This window comes from Ochotona curzoniae, unplaced genomic scaffold (assembly GCF_017591425.1).
Source record: "Ochotona curzoniae isolate NIBS_2020 unplaced genomic scaffold, NIBS_Ocur_1.0 contig_908, whole genome shotgun sequence".
Taxonomy (NCBI): domain Eukaryota; kingdom Metazoa; phylum Chordata; class Mammalia; order Lagomorpha; family Ochotonidae; genus Ochotona; species Ochotona curzoniae.
This window is the reverse complement of record NW_024466607.1, coordinates 26,163,054-26,180,705: the sequence shown is the minus strand read 5'-3', so window position 1 is coordinate 26,180,705 and position 17,652 is coordinate 26,163,054. Positions and strand designations below refer to the sequence as shown.

Here is a 17,652-nt window from a genome sequence, read left to right as displayed (position 1 = left end):
AGCCAGTTCAGGATTGTATCTTCAGCAGGTCCATCAGAGGCTCAAAGAATACCGATCAGTGAGCATATGAATGGATGCTCTAGTCAGCGATTGCCATTATTGTTTCAGCATAAGCAATTAGGTATTCTGTGGTATCACATCCACCGTTTGGAAATGTGTGGGGAGATCATATATTCAAACATTCCCAAAGAGCAAATGCAAATGTTATGTTGGGTTTGAATATTAGCAATCAAAATTATCACCAATGTATGATATGCAGATTCAAGTACTCAAAAACAAGATGGAAAAAAATCTTTTGACAATGTCTTTTGCTTATTTTTATAACCATATCCTTAAAGCTGCTCTATTTCATGGTTTTTACACTCCATATATTTTGTAGCAAATCTGACATGACAGTGATGCTCAAGAGTAAGACCATGAAGTCCTCAAAGTCAAGTTTATTTTCTGTTTGCTCATCAAGTTCAGCAAGGATTTCTCTGTATTTGGATTTAGTTTCTTGTCCCTGTGAAAATAAAAAATAAATGAAAACCCAATATGTTATGCAACCTGTACTTAAATATAGCAAGCAATAATAAATTTATTACTTTTAATTTTAAAAATGAATGATAAGTATACATATTAATAGATTACAGTGTGATGCTGCAGTACGTGTATGTCATGCGTAGTGATCAAAACAGCATCATCAACAGCATCCTCAGTTTTGCTCTGTGACTGGAGGTGTGGAGCTTCTTTTGTCTATTTGTTCAGACCATGTGTAGTAGATGCCAGCAGTACTACAAGCTCAACACGGTCTTAGTGCTGTTAATGGGTTGTCTCACTCAACCTTCGCAGTAACCACACTGAACCTGTTCTGTCATCCTCACTATGCAATGCAGCATCAAAGGGCTCAGTGAGAATTAATGGGCTTGTCCAAAGCTAGCCGGTTTTTATGTGGACCCAAATAGTCTTGTCTGTCTGATTCTGCAGTTAACTGCTAAGCTATCCTGCGTGTCTTTCAACATGGATAATGTTGTGTTTTCCAATTTTCAAAATATAATCTTTTTGTTATGGGAGGTAGTTGCTATTTTTTCACCTGAACCATAATATTATCTAGAAATATGGAATAAATTATGCTGAAAGAAAGCATGCTTCGGATTATTCAAAGTTCAGCATTTAGTTTACTCATAAATTAAATCCGAGTTCATAGTCCTTATAAATAGATTGAAAGAGAAATATTTCAACAGAACCTAAATGGAAACACTGTCCCATTTCGAACTCAGCTTGCGAACTAACTTCCCTGGCAACATTCAAAAGGTTGATGTTTTGGTTCACTATTATGCGGAGCTGTGTTTGGATTTTGTTCAGCCCCAAATCTCATGCTGTAAAAGCCATCATAGCCACAGCAAAGCTGTTTAATAGTGATGGTTCATTCCTCTTACAAGCTTGGATTCTGTCTTGTTTTCCTTGGCCGCTCCTCCTCAGTAGTTCGGCCATTCCTGGGGGCACAGGGAGTTCTCCAGCTCCTCCCTCCGGAGAGCTGAAGTTGCTGAAAGGTCAGACACTTAGATAGCTAGAATCACTTCACTAACGGGATGATGGTGCACTGTCAGCTCCAGGGTCACCCATAGGTGGAGCTCTTTCCTCCCTTGTTGTAAAAGCACAGAGGCAGCTGAGCTCTGGTCTTCTGGCACATGGCCAGCTCTTCTTGTATCTTCTAAGAACTTCTTTTTAAGTGCTAGTTTTATGAGGGCTGACATTAAGAAGTATATTTGGGCTCATGAGAAGGGGAGGGTCTTCTCACTTCAGACTCAAGCCTCAGCCGAAAAGACCTAGCTCAGTTTCTGAAGAACTCTCCTTGGGGAATTTAGGAGAAAGCCCAGTTAGGAGTGGAATAGCCTCTGCCACCCTGTCTCTTCCCACCCTGGGAGGCTCCCAGAGTGATATGGCTAGATCAGGGCAGCTGTTCAAAGCCACGTGTTTACTAAGTGAAGCTAAACATCACAGCTGATCCTGAGAAAGTCCTAAGGAAGGTGAACTTGAGCTTCCTGAAATATGGTTTTGGTGCCTGTCATCATCTCACACAGGGAACAGGATGGCACGCAGGCCTAGGTGTGCCGCCACAGACATTCCAAGATCAGCTGCTTTGCTTGTATTTAGCCTACACTCAGGGACGTGAGACTGAAGATAATTCTACTGAGTTGGGGTAGTAGGTTGTGTGCAGATGACGGATCCATTCTGTCCTGTTGTCATCCCTGTTACAGGCCTGTGGAGCATTCTTTCACAGGGGACAGAGCCTTTTCTCTCTGGCATATGCTGTTCCCTCTGGCTTCTGATGCAGGCTAAGATGCAGGGTTTATTTACACTCTTTTTATAGGGACTCTCCCTGCCTCCAGACTTTTTATCTCTTGTCAAATTCTGCCTGATGCTTATGCATGAAAAAAAAATCTTCAAGGCTGGTGTGGTGATGTAACTGGTTAATCTAATCCTCCAGCTGCAGTATCAGTATCCCACATAGGTGTTAGTTCAAGACCTAGCTGCTCTACTTCCCAATCCAGCTCCCTGGTCATAGCTTGGGAAAGTAGTGGAGAATGGCTCAAGTCCATGGGACTCTGTACCCATGTGGGAGAACCAGAAAAAAAAAACTCTTGGATCCTGGCTTTGGATCAGCTCAGCTATTTGAGGAGTGAATCACTGGGTAGAAGATCACCAAAAGCTGCCACCTATAATACTGGTATCCTGTATTGGCATTGGTTTGTGTCTTGCTTCTTCATTTCTGATCCAATTTCCCTCTGATGAAAAACAGCAGAAGATGGCCCAAGTGCTTAGACCCCTGCTACCCTAGTGTGAGACCCAGAAGAATCTCCTGGTTCCTGGTTGTAACAACTGTCTAGAGAAGGACCCAGTGGATGAAAAATCTCTCTCTCAGTCTTACTCTCTTTCTTCCTCTTTATCTCTCTGTAACTCTGACTTTGAAATAAATAAATCTTACAAAACAAGAAAACAAAGCTTAAAAGACAAATGGAAACAACTTTTATTCCATTTTCCGAAGAGGGGTATTTTTTTTGAATATTGCTTTCCAATCATTTCTCTTGAATCAAAGTACATTCACAAAAAAAAAAAAAAAAAACAAACGTAACTGTCAGTGATTATAGTCACGGTTGTCCCTGATAAGTGACTTCTTATATGACACTATACCCCTGTATGTGTATATGTGTGTATGTGTGACTATATGGAATAGTTGTCTTTTGAAAATCTCAGAACACCCAGAGACTACCTCTTAGTTTTTTTCTTGCTCTACCCATCGGTAAATATTGGCAACTTGGAGCTTGTGTGAGATCTACTTTTCTTTCATGTTTTCCCCAAGTTACAATTTCCCAAAGCCTAAAATACGCTGGTGGTAGAATGTAATCCAATTTTAGGTGATGTAAGAATGGTGAAATAAGAATGGATAGTCATATATCTATTTTTTTTACCATCATCTCTAAATTTTACCAGTTGATTTTACTTTTAGAAGGGTAACTAAGTGTCCTTATAAAATAAACTTATGTAAGTGTAGAAGAAAATGTGAAGAAAATGTTCCAAGAAAACAATAATTCAGAGGGTAGGCAAATGTGGCAAAAATAATGAATGTGGCATTCAAGTAAATGGAGCTTGAGCAATATGCCTCTAGGTGGGTTAGGTTCCTGCCTTTAGGTCAGTGGCTTTTATAGACTTTCAACTCTAATGTCTGTATTTCGGACACAGATCTCTCTTCTGCCCTCCCAACCTGCACATCCTGGTGACTGACTCTCTCTCTGCTTAGATGTTTCATGGATATCTTAAAATTGACACATCATTGTGATCCCTGTCACCTACGTCCCCTCTCCTGCCCTCCTGTCTTATGAAACCACCACTCGCTTCAGTCCTAAATCAGAAACTGGAATATCACTGTTTTCTCCTTTGCTGTTCAAATCCTTCTCACACCACTCTCCAGAGGTCCACCTGCATGCTGGAGCAAGCGATCTGCATCTTCCGTTTGGATTTCTTCACCATGGTTACCCTTATCCTTCCTGTCCTCCCGTGCCCCTTTGCTGCCCCCGCTGTGTCTAGCTGGGTAAGTTTTCATTCACTCCTTGACTTGGACACCATTCCTGGCATCCCCAGGCTGTGAGGCTCTGCCTCAATACGATCTGGCTTCTAATGAACCTCACCAACCTCCTCTTCTCTCCCCATTTCTCACCTAGTTCTTAATGGTCTTCTGAATTTTTGACCTGCCTCAGGACCTTTGTGCATGCCAAACCCTCTGTATGCAATGCCCTTTTTACTGCTCCTTGCCTACATACTTACACTCGCTCTTCAGATCTCAGCTACATCTTGTTTTTCTAGGAGTCCTTTGCTGACCAGCTGCCCAAAGTTGGTCCCTTTGGGGACCAACTCCCTCACAGAATGCTCGATTCTTTCATGTCTTTTAAGCATTTCTGATCCCCTGCTCCCATTCCTTTTTTTTTTTTTTGCTGGCTTTTTTTTTTTTTAGCATACTTGCTGCAGCAAGTTCAGTCTCCATCTTCTGATATACAGTAGGTGCTCAATAGACATTTGTCAAATGGAGCTATGGGACAGGAGTGGAGAGGTGGAGTTTTGGTTCCTGAGGCCAGCCATTGTGGTGTGACCCCTTTTACTTCAAGCATATCAGTTCTCTTACCTCTACGAAATTGCTGAATTGGGTTTGTAGCAGATTTTTAGCAGTAGCTTTTCCAAGTTTACCATCAGGGTCGGAAGAGTTTTTGAAAATCAGAGCAGTGGTGGCAATGGATTTTTCCAGTTCTGAGCCCTTCTTTAGAGCTGTGAGAAAAGAAACATGTGTAGATTACATTATGGATTAGAATTAATGCTTCCTTAGGGGCCATTGCTCTGGCACCATGAATTAAGCCCCTACTTGAATCCAACATCTCGCATTGCGATGCTAGTGTGAGTTCCAGTGGCTCCAGTACTGGTTTAGCATCCTGTCAGTGTGCTTTGGAAGGCAGCAGAAGATCTGAGTATTTGAGTTCCCAAGTGTTTGGGTTCCTACCACCGATGTGGAAATCCTGGATGAAGCTCCAGGCTCATGGCTTCTGACTGACACAGGATAGCTTTTCTGGGCATCTGCGAGGGTCTTGCATGTGAATGATAAGGATCTAACTCTTTGATCTGTCACCTCCTGCCTCCTAGGGGTGCATCAACTGGAAGCTGGACTTTGAAGCTGGCTTTGTGTAGAACCCTGAATTTAGAGAAGAGGCATCCCAAGCTGCCAGTTACCTGTGTGCCAAATGTTTTCCTTTTTAATTTATTTTCTTGATCAGACATGGCATCTACCTAGGTCAGTATGATAAAGGAGAATGACATGCAGGAAAAGCTTTTGACATAATGATAGACAAGCGCTGTCTGGTTTGTGGCCTTACACAGTGATCTACCAAATGATTTCTCTGATTTAAATTCCTTGGAAATGTAGAACTATAGTCCTAGGAAGGGACAAGAGTCAAGAAGAATGAGTGAAGGGAAAAGGTGTGTGGATCTCCTTCCTTTGACAGTATCTCTGAGCAGGGCCATCATGGAATTATGATGTGACACTTAAAAATATATTGACTTATTTTCATTTGTTTCAACTTTGAAAGGCATAGAGGCCAAGAGATCTTCTATTCACTGGTTTACTCACTCAAATGCCTGACCCTGGGCTGGAGTCAGACCAAAGCAAGCAAACTGGAACTGCATCTGGGTCTTTCTTATTACTTGCAAGGACCTAAGCTTCATGTTCTGCTTTCAAGGGTGCACACTGGTAGGAAGCTGCATCTAAAGTGGAGATGCTGGGATGCAAACCAGGTACTTCAGTATTGAGTTCAGGCATCCTCAGTGGTGACCTGCGCCTGCCCCGGATGTGATCATTTTTGTGTATACAAACACCTTCTGAAGCAGGTTCATTCTAGTCCTTATGTTGGCATCTCTCCTTATTGCAGAAGGAAGTATGTGTCCCCTCCATACCCCAAATGCCTTGTCAGCTTCCTTTTGTTCTGGAGCTTAAACCATTCAGAATTTTCAGTCTTGCACAAGAGAACGCTTTTATTTGCCTCTCAGGAGTTCCCACTGAGCTGCTCAGCTAAAGCAAGTCAAGAACATAAGTAGAAGTGGCAATCTGGTAGAGTTGTCATTCATCTAGCATCTACTATGTGCTGGATTCTTGGTATACATTGTATATTCAATCCTCATAACATCATAGGATTATTATGTGATATTAAAACTGTGCTTATATTTAAAAAATTTGTACCTAAGCAAACTGATCTTTCAATTACGTTTTCCAAAAAGTTTCTAAAATCATACTGTTATGTAAAATGATATTATGTTGTGAACAAAAGTTTACTTACTGGAAAGACGGAGCAATAGAAAGAGGGGAGGGGAAGGGAAGGGAAAGGAAAGGGTGAGAGAAAAGGAGAGGGGTAATGTGTGTATGTGTGTGATAGAGATGGAGAGAGAGAGAGAGAGAGAGAGAGAAGAGAGAGACAGGGTGGGAGCGAGGAAGGAGTATATTACATGCCTTGGTTTTACTTCCTAAGTGGCTGCAGCAATCGTAGCTTGACTGGGATCCAGGAATTCCATCCAAGTCTTTCGTGTGAGTGACAGGGACCCAAGTACTTGGGCCATCTTTTGCTTTCTCAGATGCACTTGGAGCGAGCAGAATTGGAAGCAGAGTAGCCAAGACTGGAATTAACATGGCTTAACCTACTCTGGCACTATACTTGCCCAAAACTGTGTTGTATTTTTTCATTCTGTATTTGCAGATGATTACAGATTTATGTGAAGTTGCAAAGATGTCTCACATAGACTTCACCCAGGTTCCCTCAGTGGTAATGCCTTGCATGGCTTTAGTGCAATAGCAGAGTCAGTTAATAGAAACTGACACAATCCACAGAACTTCTAGATTTTATCAGTTCTCTACCAATTGTATGTATGTATAGAATTTTGCACGATTTCATTCTGTATGCGATTTGATGACGTTAGGCAAAAGTGTTCTGTCAATACAAGCCTACTTCCCGCTACCTCTTTATAACCATGGCTTATCCTTCAGTCCTTCATCACTAACTACAGCCATTCATTATTCCGCTCATCTCAATAGTGATGCAGTTTTATGAAAATTATATTAATGGAGTTCTGAACCTGTGTGATTGGCATTCCTCCCCCCACCCCCTACTCAGCATAATTCCTGAGATTCATCTGAATTTTTGCCTGTGTCAATAGTTTGCTTTTCATGGCTAAAGTAACACTTCAGGATATCAATGTTCTAATATATTTAACTGTTTACTCTTGACTGGGCAAGCTGCTTATGGTTTTTGGGTATTACAAATAACATTGAACATTTGTGTCCAATTTATTGTTACATAATATTTTGTATCCCTGAAAGAAATGCCTTAGAGGAGACTTGCCAAGTCATGCAAGTCTCTTGTTTTTTTCTGTAGGTACATCACTTTACAGCAGCACATGAGTGATGCAGTTTTAATCCCACATTTGCCGGTTTTTGTTGATGTCACTGTTTTTGAAGTTTAGCCATTTTGAGAGATGTATAGTTAAAAGTTGTTGTGTTTTTCATTTGTGTTTCCTGATGTCTAATGATGCTGAACATAATTTCATGTAGTTCATCACTACTTGACATCTTACTTGATAAAACATCACTTTGATCTTTTCATGGTTAATGCCCATCTTCTAATTGAATTTCAAAAACATTCTGAGATTTAGAGCTTCATATTTATTCAGATATTAGTTCTTTGAATATTAAGGAGTCTGAAAGTTTTCTTTCCCATTCTATAAATGATCGTTTTAACCTCTTAGTAGATTTTTTTTGTGGAGAAAAATTTCTAATTTTGGTGGTCTAATTTATCAATTTTTCTTTTTAGGGAAAGGTTTTGTTCTGTGTTTTTCCCTAACAATTTTATATTTTATGTTGTATATTTAAATCTCTGATCCATTTTGAGGGATTTTTGGATTAATATGTGGAATTTAGGTTAAAGTTTATTGTATTTTTTTAAAATTTATTTTTGATAGATATTGCTGCAGCACCAAATGTTATAACATATCCTTCTATGTTAAATTACCTTTGCACATGTATCCAAAGTCAGCAAGAATTTACGCATGAGCCTGTTTCTGGCCCTGTTCTCTCTCATTGATCTATATGTCTGTTCCTCTGCCGATGCCACACAGTCTTGATTACTTTAGTTACACATGAACCATAGCATTGAGATGTGATCTTGCCTTTTTTTTTTTTTCAAAATTCTTTGGGTTATTTCAGGGCCTACCTATTTTCATGTGAAAGTTAGAATGAGCTTTTCCACCTGCAAAACTTGTTGCTGGTATTTTGATAGGAATTCCATTATGCCCATAGAACAATTTTGGGCTAGTTGATGTCTTTATTGATTCTTCCAATCCAGGGACACAGTGTTTCTCCATCATTTTACCAGTTTGAAAAGATAAAGAAAGGGTATGATGTTACTGAAGATGCACTATTTATAAGAGGCAGAGCTTACATTGGAACTATTGATAACATAAGCCTCATGAAGATGGAATTTCTTTTGCCTGTCTTGTTTTCTGTGAATTCTCAATAATTATGATAATGCCTACCACACAGGAAACACTTCATAAATATCTATTGTATAGATGACTACAAAGCCTATGTGCTATACTTCTTACTCCTTAATTGCTTCCTGCATTTCCAATTCTCACCCTTATGTTGATTTTTAACTTATACTTTGCCTGCTTGTCTGTGGGCAACTTGTTTCATCCTAAAACTCCAGCCTCAGAAAATGCCCTGTTTTGGTTCTCTTTCTCCCTCCATCCTTAGTTTTTCCTTCTCTGCACCTCTGCTACACTCAGGGCTGAGGATTTCTTCAGTTGACTAATATTTTACTACACATCAGGATGCAAAGAGATGGTTATATTTCGTTTAGTTAATCATCTGCCTTTTAAAGAATATGTGTGGTTCAAGGGGTGGTGTGCTGTGCTTCAGTCAGTTTCCATTTTTTTAGAAAGATTTATTTATTTATTGGAAACGCAGATATACAGAAAGGAAGAGTCAGAGGAGAAGATCTTCTGTCTGGTGGTTCACTCCCCAAGAGGCCACAATGGCTGGAGCTGAGCCAATGTGAAGCCAGGAGCCAGGAGCTTCTTCTGGGTCTCCCACGTGGGTGCAGGGTACCAAAGCTTTGGGCTGCCCTCCACTGCCTACCCAGGCATATGTGGGGAGCTGGATGGGAAGCGGTTCTGCCAGGGTTAGAACTGGTACCCATATAGGATCCCTGGCTCATTCAAGATGAGGACTTCAGCTACTTCGCTATCATGCTGAGCCCTAGTTTCCATTTTGAATGATGATACTGTGGAACATACTGACCTGAAAAATGAATGTGTGGCAGGTGTTTGGTGTAGCAGTTAAGGTTGGGTGCCCACATCTGGTATTAGAATGTCTGGGATTGAGTACTAGCTCTGCTTCTGATTCAAGCTTCCTGCCAGTGCACACTGAAGTGTGGCAGATGCTGGCTCAAGTAACTACATGCTTGTCACCATGTGGGAAATCAGAACTGACTTCCAGACATGTAACTTTCACCTTGCCCAATCTTGATTTTTTTTTTTTTTGGCATTTGGGAGAGGTGCACGAATAAATGGTAGATCTTACTCTGTGTATTCATCTCTGTCTGCCTTTCAAAATAGATGGATAGATGAACAAATAAAATAATTTTAAGGAAAAGATGATTTGTTGGCTGGGTACCAGGTTCCTTTCAAACATCTTATTCAATGCTTTGTAAAACATAGATGTGTAGATATTATTTGTGCATAAGTTTACAACATTGTTAGCTAATTCACAAAGGACTGGTACCTCTTTAGATCATGTTGCTCAGAAGTCTCAAAGGAAGGACACAATAGTCCCTCTGAAATCAAAGCACATAGAAAGATTGTCCACTTTGGAGTATCTCCTTGTGTAGGCGTGTCCAGAGTGGTTGTGGAATCTAGCCATTTTCCAATCCTCTGATGAATTCAGATCTTCAAATTTGACCACTCTGAAGGAGACTCCATCTGGGCTAGCTGACTTCTCAACCTTCTCCTCCATCTCTTCTAAAAACAGACCTCAGCATCACTTCCTCACCAATGATAACATCACATATGGTCACGATAAAGACAGAAGTAGAAAATATTAAAAATAAAGCCAATAAGGAGTTCTGTTTATCCTAACAACACTGATGATATTTTGCAAGACTTTCTAGTTTCCTGTTATTGTGATTTGTTTTTTTTCCCTAATAAACCAGCAGGCTGTTTCCTAACTCCTTTTCTGTCTGTTCCCAGAGTAATGAACCAGGATGGGAAAGCATATTCTAAAGGGATACATGTGATTAAAAATACAAGAGATTGTTGTTTCTCTTTTGCATCTGGAATGGAGATAGCAGGGAGGCCATTAATCTAGGCCACTCCGTGTTATCCCCATCTGCTGTACCCTAGCTTGTTTCTCACCTCTGCTGCCATTGAATCGTTGGTGCACTCAACAAGTATTTGTCAACTAGTATTGATTGCCAGACCCTATGCCAGTTCCGGATATTGAACAACGGACAATAGCAAAAGAGCAGCCCCTGACTTTGTGCTTGACTTCTGGTGGCTGACGGAAATGTGCAACTATGGAGTTTGTATTCTACTCTGCAGTTCCTTATGGGATGGATGTGCATGATTCAACTCATTCAAATACCAGTTCTGTGAGATAGCTGTATCATCCCTGCTTTGTAGATGAGGAAGCTGATCTGTTACGTTATATATTCAGTGTTAGACAATCAGTCTCATTCCTCGCTCTGTTTGACATGTCCTCTTGGTTTTATTTCTTGGACAATGGATTCTGTGGGCTTCTTTCCTAAATCCCTAGATGAGGTCATTTATCTCTTATTTGGCTTCTCTTGTTCTGTAACCTTTCATAGCCCTCATATCGAAGCACAGTGTTTGTTTGTCTAAATTATCTTCTAGAGAAATGCTGTCAAAAATAAACACAATATGAACCATAATGAAAATTTTGAATGTTCTGACAGCCTCATTAAAAGTAAAAAGAAAATAAATTTTAATAATGCATTTCACTGAATCCAACATAGTATATTAACATGTTGTCATTTCAGTGTGTAGTAATGTAAAAAAATTACTGAAATTGTTTATGCTTTCTCCCACTAACCTCTTAAATTCTGGACATCTCAGTTCCAGTTCACTGTGATTACATTGAAGTGATCTGTAGCTACTGCAGTGGACAGCATAGTTCTAAAACATATTTCCCCAAGGGGAGTGACAAGGCCTGATTTATGGTGTGCATTCATTTCCTGCTCCTAATGCTTTGCCAAGTTCAGTATGCATATGCTGATCTGAGAGGACTTGGATTTCAAAATTGTTCTTGCTCTTCCTGTTTACCTACCCAGGGACATAAAACACTAAATATTAAGCACTAGATTTAGTGAGTTGATAACACTTTGGTGTTACATAAATACCACTCTTACTTTATACAGCAGAGCGTTAGAATCACTTGTATTTAGGACTTTTCCTAATATTAGTTATTTTTGTGAATGAAGAAATGAATATATATGCAGGAAAAAGTCACTTGCCTAGGTTCAGAGTGGTGATTATGGTAGAGCCAAAAATTAGATCCTCATTCTATTTTCTAGGCTAGTAATTTTCCCATTAGTGTAATATTTTTCAAACCTTTCCACAGGAAAAATATCCTGGTTATTTTAGGCAACTATATATTCACCCAAGATCCCTGATGCTTCAATAATCAGTAGAGAAAATGTGGGTTCATATTGATTTCTTTCTTTTTAAACATCTTTTTGTTTCAAAGGCATAATGATAGAATATTATGTGTATGTGTCTATATGTGTATCTATGAGAGAGAGAAAGAGAGGAAAGGAGGGAGGGAGAGAAGGTGTTAGGGAGGGAGGGAGGGAGGGAGAGAGACAGAGAGAGAGAGAGAGAGAGAAAGAGAGAGAGATCTGTATTTCATTTGCAAGTCTGTTCTTCAAATGGCCAAAATATCCAGAGCTGGGTCAGGCAGAAGTCAGGGGCCAGGAACATTATCAGGTTCTTCCCCATGGATAACATCAAGCCAAGCACTTGGGTCATCATTTGCTGCCTCCCAGGCACATTAGCAGGAAGCTGAATCAGAAGTTTGAATTTGATTTTGGTCATTCTAAGAGAGTATTCACTCTTACCAATCAACAGCCGAACCTACAGTGCCACAACATCTACCTGCATATTGATTTCTACTTTGTGACCTCCCCATGTCTGATTCAGTGAATAATATCTAAAATTGCTTACTATTGAACGAGTTACATTATGAGAGAAGGAAGCATGGCTTCTTAAGCTGCAGGAGTCCATGGGTCTGGTGTTAGGAGTGGAATGTGTGTACGGGAGGGTGGGCAGTGGTAGTGATAGGGTTAAAGTCTCCTTTCAACCTCCTGGAGGAAGAAACTGTGCTAGAAGTGTGATGAAACACTTTCAAGAGTGCATGAAATTGCATTATTATTATTTGTTTAAATTTTGCTTACTTGGGGAAGAATAGGCTAGGGGAGGACAGATAGATAGGAAGAAAACAAACAAACAAACAAACAGAGTTTACCCCACTGTTTCATTATTCAAATGCCTGCCAAGGGCTAGGACTGAGTTGAGGCCAAAGCTGGTCTTCCTTGTGGGTGGAAGGATCAGACCACTTGAGCCATCACTGATGCCTCCAGGATGTGAATGAGTAGAAAACTGGTTAGGAATTAGATGTGTGATTTTAACCCCAGTTTTCCAATGTGGGGTATGAGCATCTTACCTGTGAAACTACATGCCTGTTCTTAATTGTGCAAAATTATGAAATGGAAATCATTGGTTTGTTGCATTGTGGAGGGTAAAAAATAATACTTTTATCTCGATAGAAATTTATTTAAATAAAAATATAAAGACTCTGTTCTGAAGTTGACCAGCCTCCCAGAAGGAAAAACAGCTATAGCTTAATAATGCCCAGCCATGGTTGCGGCCCTGTAAATGTGTAAAGTCATGTATTTTGGAATAAGATCATGGTTCAAATATAGGAGAGATTTTTTTCCCCCCTTGCATTGCTATTTCCATGGCAATGCTGCTGGTTTGGAAGACATTTTATCAAAGCAATCAAATTCTTAGAGTAAATAATTCTGCTCTGGGAGCTGGCCATGCTGTGTTCTCCCTTAATGAATAGAAGCCCTTGGAGTTTATCATGTCCTAGTGCTACTGAACAGCCATTGAGTCTTATCCTCATGATCTTTCCATGAGCGTCCTGAGCATGTTGACCCTGGAGAAGTAACTGGACATTGTGGGATGAACTGAACTAGGAGTCAAGGGGATCCATGGCTCACCTTAGCTTTGCCTTTAATGCAGTGCTTTTCCTTTGTTTTTTGTTGGGGAAGAGAGTTTGATTTCTGGAACTCGGTTCTCAATTCTTTCCTGAGGATATCATGAGTGTTTGATGACTTATGTACAAGTTCTCTTGTACCTCCAGCATTCTGCCATATCCTATTATGTTTAACCCTTGACATTCTGTCATAGTAGAGCAGAAACACACATATTCCCATCGCTCCATGCCTTACCTTTTATTGAAGCGAGTTGTTTGGATATTGAAATGCTGCCAAAAAAATGAAAGAAATATGATGATTCTGGGAGTTTGGGTACTGACATCAGCAACCACAGCAAAGTGATAAAATTATTAAAAAATATTAATAAAAAATAAACTTCTGGGCTGGCTCTGGTATGGCCAGTTAAGCTGCTTGCTGCAGTATCTGCATCTCGTATGGTTGTAGGTTCCAGTCCAGGCTTCTCTACTTCCCTTACAGCTCCTTATTAACAGCCTGGCAAAGCAGTGAAAAATGGTCCAAGTGCCCCTAATTGGGCTCCTACAACCTTGTGGGAGACCAGGAAGAAGCTCCTGCCTTCTACCAGGCCCAGCAAAATTGCCATTTTGGGAGTGAATCAGCAGATGGAAGACCTGTTTCTGTTGATCTCTTCCATTCAGTGTAACTCTGCCTTTCAAATACATAGAATGAACTTTAAAAAAAATAAACTTCCACAGAGTATTGTGGTGGGACAACCATTTGTGTGCTAGAATTCCTTGTGCCCTTGCCACATAATGTAGAAGTACTTGATCATGGCTGGCTGGATAGCCCACACATCCCAGTCTTTCCTGCCATCATGTAGGGAAAGAAGCAGAATTGAAGTGAACACCTCCTTTGTAATACTTTTGTGCACTTTCTCTTTTCCATTTGACTAAGGTGGGGCTCATTAGGAAGATGTTGGAAGCTAAACATTGGAGGTGACAGGGCTCCCACTGATCTGTAACAGTAATTGGCTGCATAGTGCAAACATCAGTTCTGCTTGGGATTGTCACCTGAAACAGGAAGAAAACCTTGTCCTGTTAAACTCTGAGATTTTGAGGTTGGTTTGTGCTAATTCCTCAGTCTGCTTAACCAGAAATCTAGATACTAACTGGCAGATGGTTTAGGCATCAGGGAATGACAGAGACGTGTTCTTGGCCTCTCGGAGCTTAAAGTCTAGTACAGAAGACATGTATAAGAGGTAGAAGACAGGTGTTAGAGTCTAGTGTAGAAGACAGGTATAAACAGGTAAATCCCATAAGGAGTAATGCCAGAGCAGCTAGGGAGAGCAGAGAAAGATGAACTTTATCTGCTGTTACTGTAATGGCATTTGCCTGAGCCTAATGAGTCAGTACATGCAGGAGGAAGAATATTTTTTAAAGATTTGTTTTTATTTGGAAGGCCAGGTTACAGAGAGATGAAGGGGGGAGAGAGAGAGAGAGAGAGAGAGAGAGAGAGGGAAAGATGAGAGAGGGATGAGAGGGAGAGAGAGTATTTTAAGCATAGGGAAGAACATGTGTTGCAATTCTGACAGAGGTGAAGGTATGACATGATTGAAAAATCAAAAAGGGTATGCAGAGTAGCTGGAACCTTGACAAAGGCTGAAGTTAAGAGCGAGAGCTAGAAGGTGTTGAACCTTGGAAACTTCATGAAAGATTTTAGTTGTTGTGTCAGGGGTCACAGGAATGACATCATCAGATATCCACTTGGGGAAGTTATTTCACCTGCTGTATCAGAAATGGATCAGAAAGAGGCCACATTGAAGATAGAAAAGTGAGTTTTGCTTCCTTATAAACAGAAAAGCAAACAGACTTTTGAGTCTGCGATTGCTGGAATTGTTTTTGAGGAGAGCCAATAACAGCAAGAGGACTTGGTCACACCTTTGACAAACACCTTAAGACAAATTCTTGGCTACAGGTCCTAGTTTCGGCATCAACTGGTAAAGGAATCGTTGCCTTGGAGGCCTTTACTTTTTTCACCTGTCAAATAAGGAGATTAGGCTCTGTTGTATTTTGGGCCCTTTATGGCCTTCTTGGTAATATTTTATTGATCTTCTAAACCTCTGTGCTGTCAATTTCTCCTTCATAGGATGGACAGATGTGCCCTCTTGCCTCTTCACACCAGGTGCCCTTATGATCTCAGATATGCTATTTTTTTTTATAGCTGTGACTAACTTTCTGAAACCTCCATTAGTCTCCGCAGGCTGTAAGAAACAAGAATCAGACCTCTTATCTTTATATCTCCTGCTCCTTGCCTAGCAAAAAACCTAGCACTTATTAGGTGCCAAAAACAGCAACACTGAACAACAACCAACAAGAAAAGCCACACTTTTAAAAAAACTCAAGGTTTATTTTTAAGTGGAATTACAAAAAGAGAACATTTTTTTCATTGCTTAGATCTCATTTCACATACTTCGATAATGTAAAAATAATTTCTCACTTTCATGGATATTTCAAAAGAATGTCAAATACCACCCAAGCATCAGTAATTTTGATCCAGAAACATTTCTCAAAAGGCAATCGAAGATATTTGTGTTAATTGCATTATCCTTTCAGTTTGCAGTCAAAGATGGAAGTTGGTTCTTTTTGTTTTTCCAATTCAATTTAAAGCTGTATTGGCGTGGGTAATAGGCACAACAATTGCAATCTCTAACCTATCAAACTACTGACACGAAATCTTTGAGTGTACACCTGCAGCTTAAATGAAACTTGAAAGAGGAGGAACAACTGGCACTGACCTTTTTGGCATCTTTCTGGATGCTACAGTGGATGTTGCAGCTGCAGAAGGACTGGAGTGTCCTCCTAAGTGGAGTGCTTGGTCCCGAGTACTGTGTGTGCAGCCACCCATGCTCTGGTCTCTTGTTGTATGTGTGCCCCTGATAACAAACAGTTACTTGGCTACTGTTACTGTTGTCATTCACTCCATGACAACTCTGCAAAGGCATTTTCACAAGAGCTTGTCCCCTGTGCTATTCATGCCTTCAATTCATGCATTCAGCATTTGAGTTTCTACTGTGGGCCAGGGTATATATCAGGACACAACAGTGAACAAAATTCAACACAGATCTTGATGTACAGAGAGTTTCATGGGACATTAATGAAATATTCACAGAAGAAGTCACTGCTTCACCATGCAGGACAGATGCCTGAGGCTGGCATCAGTGAGATTTCCCTGGGGAAGAAGTGCTTGATGGTGAGTAGGAGTGAGCTAGGTGAGAGAGCGAGGCATCATTACAGTGGGCAGGGGGAATTATTCCTAGAAAAAGCCCTGTGAGGCATGGGGTGGGAGGATCGAGAGAGAGGGGTGAGAGTTATGGCCATCAGGAGGGGCTAGCAGAAGGCCATGGTGCCTGGCTCAAAGGAGTCAAGAGGCCCTCTAGCTTAGTCAGAGTTTGAAAAGGAGGCATGCTGGCTAGATTGTGCAGGAACTAATAGGCCATGGTTTAACATTATCACTCTGTGTCTAAAGGGTGGAAAATTATTTACAGCTTTTAAGCCCAGAGGTTAATGGTTCGAGCAAGGATTTTGGATTTATATTTTGGAGCACTCATCCCAGCGTCAGTGTGAGTAATGTGTTAAAGAGTGAACACGGTAAATGCTGGAAGACCCTAGAGGTGGTGATTTCACTCCTGGTGGCTCAGCACTCTTTCTATATAAACTGGGAGATGTATCAATCCAGTTAAAAGTGTTGGATCAGGGATGATATGTCCCATAATTGCTTATGTCACAGGGGATCTGATGGGTAAGAGATGAAAATCTCAATAGGAGATAAGAATGGTCATTATTCAGGCTGGGGTTGGATCCAGGGACACTGCTGTCTTATTGCTACAATACTGGTCACCATTCTGCCATCATTCTCACAAGGTCTTGTGGTCATTGCATGTTTCTCTTGATAGCCTTTATTTTTCTCTTTCTCTAATGCTTCACCAATGTCCTCATCCTGTATTTTTCTTTATTCCAATTTGTAGCAGAGAGAACATTTGGTTGCCTCACTGATGGTCATTTCCCATTCTGGTTGGAGTTTTCTTGGCTTGTCTGTTGCATACACTGCATGTATTCTAAGTCCTTCTCACTCAAGGTAAAAGGTAGAACTGATGTCCTGAAAAAGAGACATTAGATTTCCTAGACCCTGAATTTTTAAAAAAAACAGCGCCAGGCCAAGAATCTGGATTTTTAATAAGAATTCCATATAAGGGGTGTGTAATCCTGACACTGCCACTTGTTGTATTAACTGGGATAAGATCTTTGAAAGTGGGGTCTGGTGCCATGGTCTAGCG

At 40.5% G+C, this 17,652-nt stretch overlaps 1 protein-coding gene across 1 annotated transcript; it reads right to left on the bottom strand.

Moving 5' to 3' along the window:
- Positions 1–343: 343 nt before the first annotated feature.
- SNTN (sentan, cilia apical structure protein) lies at positions 344–16,223 on the bottom strand. Its single transcript, XM_040995094.1, has 4 exons — positions 16,114–16,223; positions 13,596–13,630; positions 4,661–4,800; positions 344–502 (listed from the first exon to the last, which is right to left on the bottom strand). The coding sequence occupies exons 1-4, from the start codon at positions 16,221–16,223 to the stop codon at positions 344–346; spliced, it is 444 nt and encodes a 147-aa protein (XP_040851028.1).
- Between the last annotated feature and the right edge of the window lie 1,429 nt (positions 16,224–17,652).

Coding starts and splice junctions, on each gene's coding strand:
- SNTN (XM_040995094.1), bottom strand. CDS start 16,223: ATGGGTGGCTGCACACACAGTACTCGGGACCAAGCACTCCACTTAGGA. Junction 13,631..16,113: donor TCCAGAAAGATGCCAAAAAG/GTCAGTGCCAGT, acceptor TTTTTTTGGCAG/CATTTCAATATCCAAACAAC. Junction 4,801..13,595: donor ACAACTCGCTTCAATAAAAG/GTAAGGCATGGA, acceptor CTTTTCTCACAG/CTCTAAAGAAGGGCTCAGAA.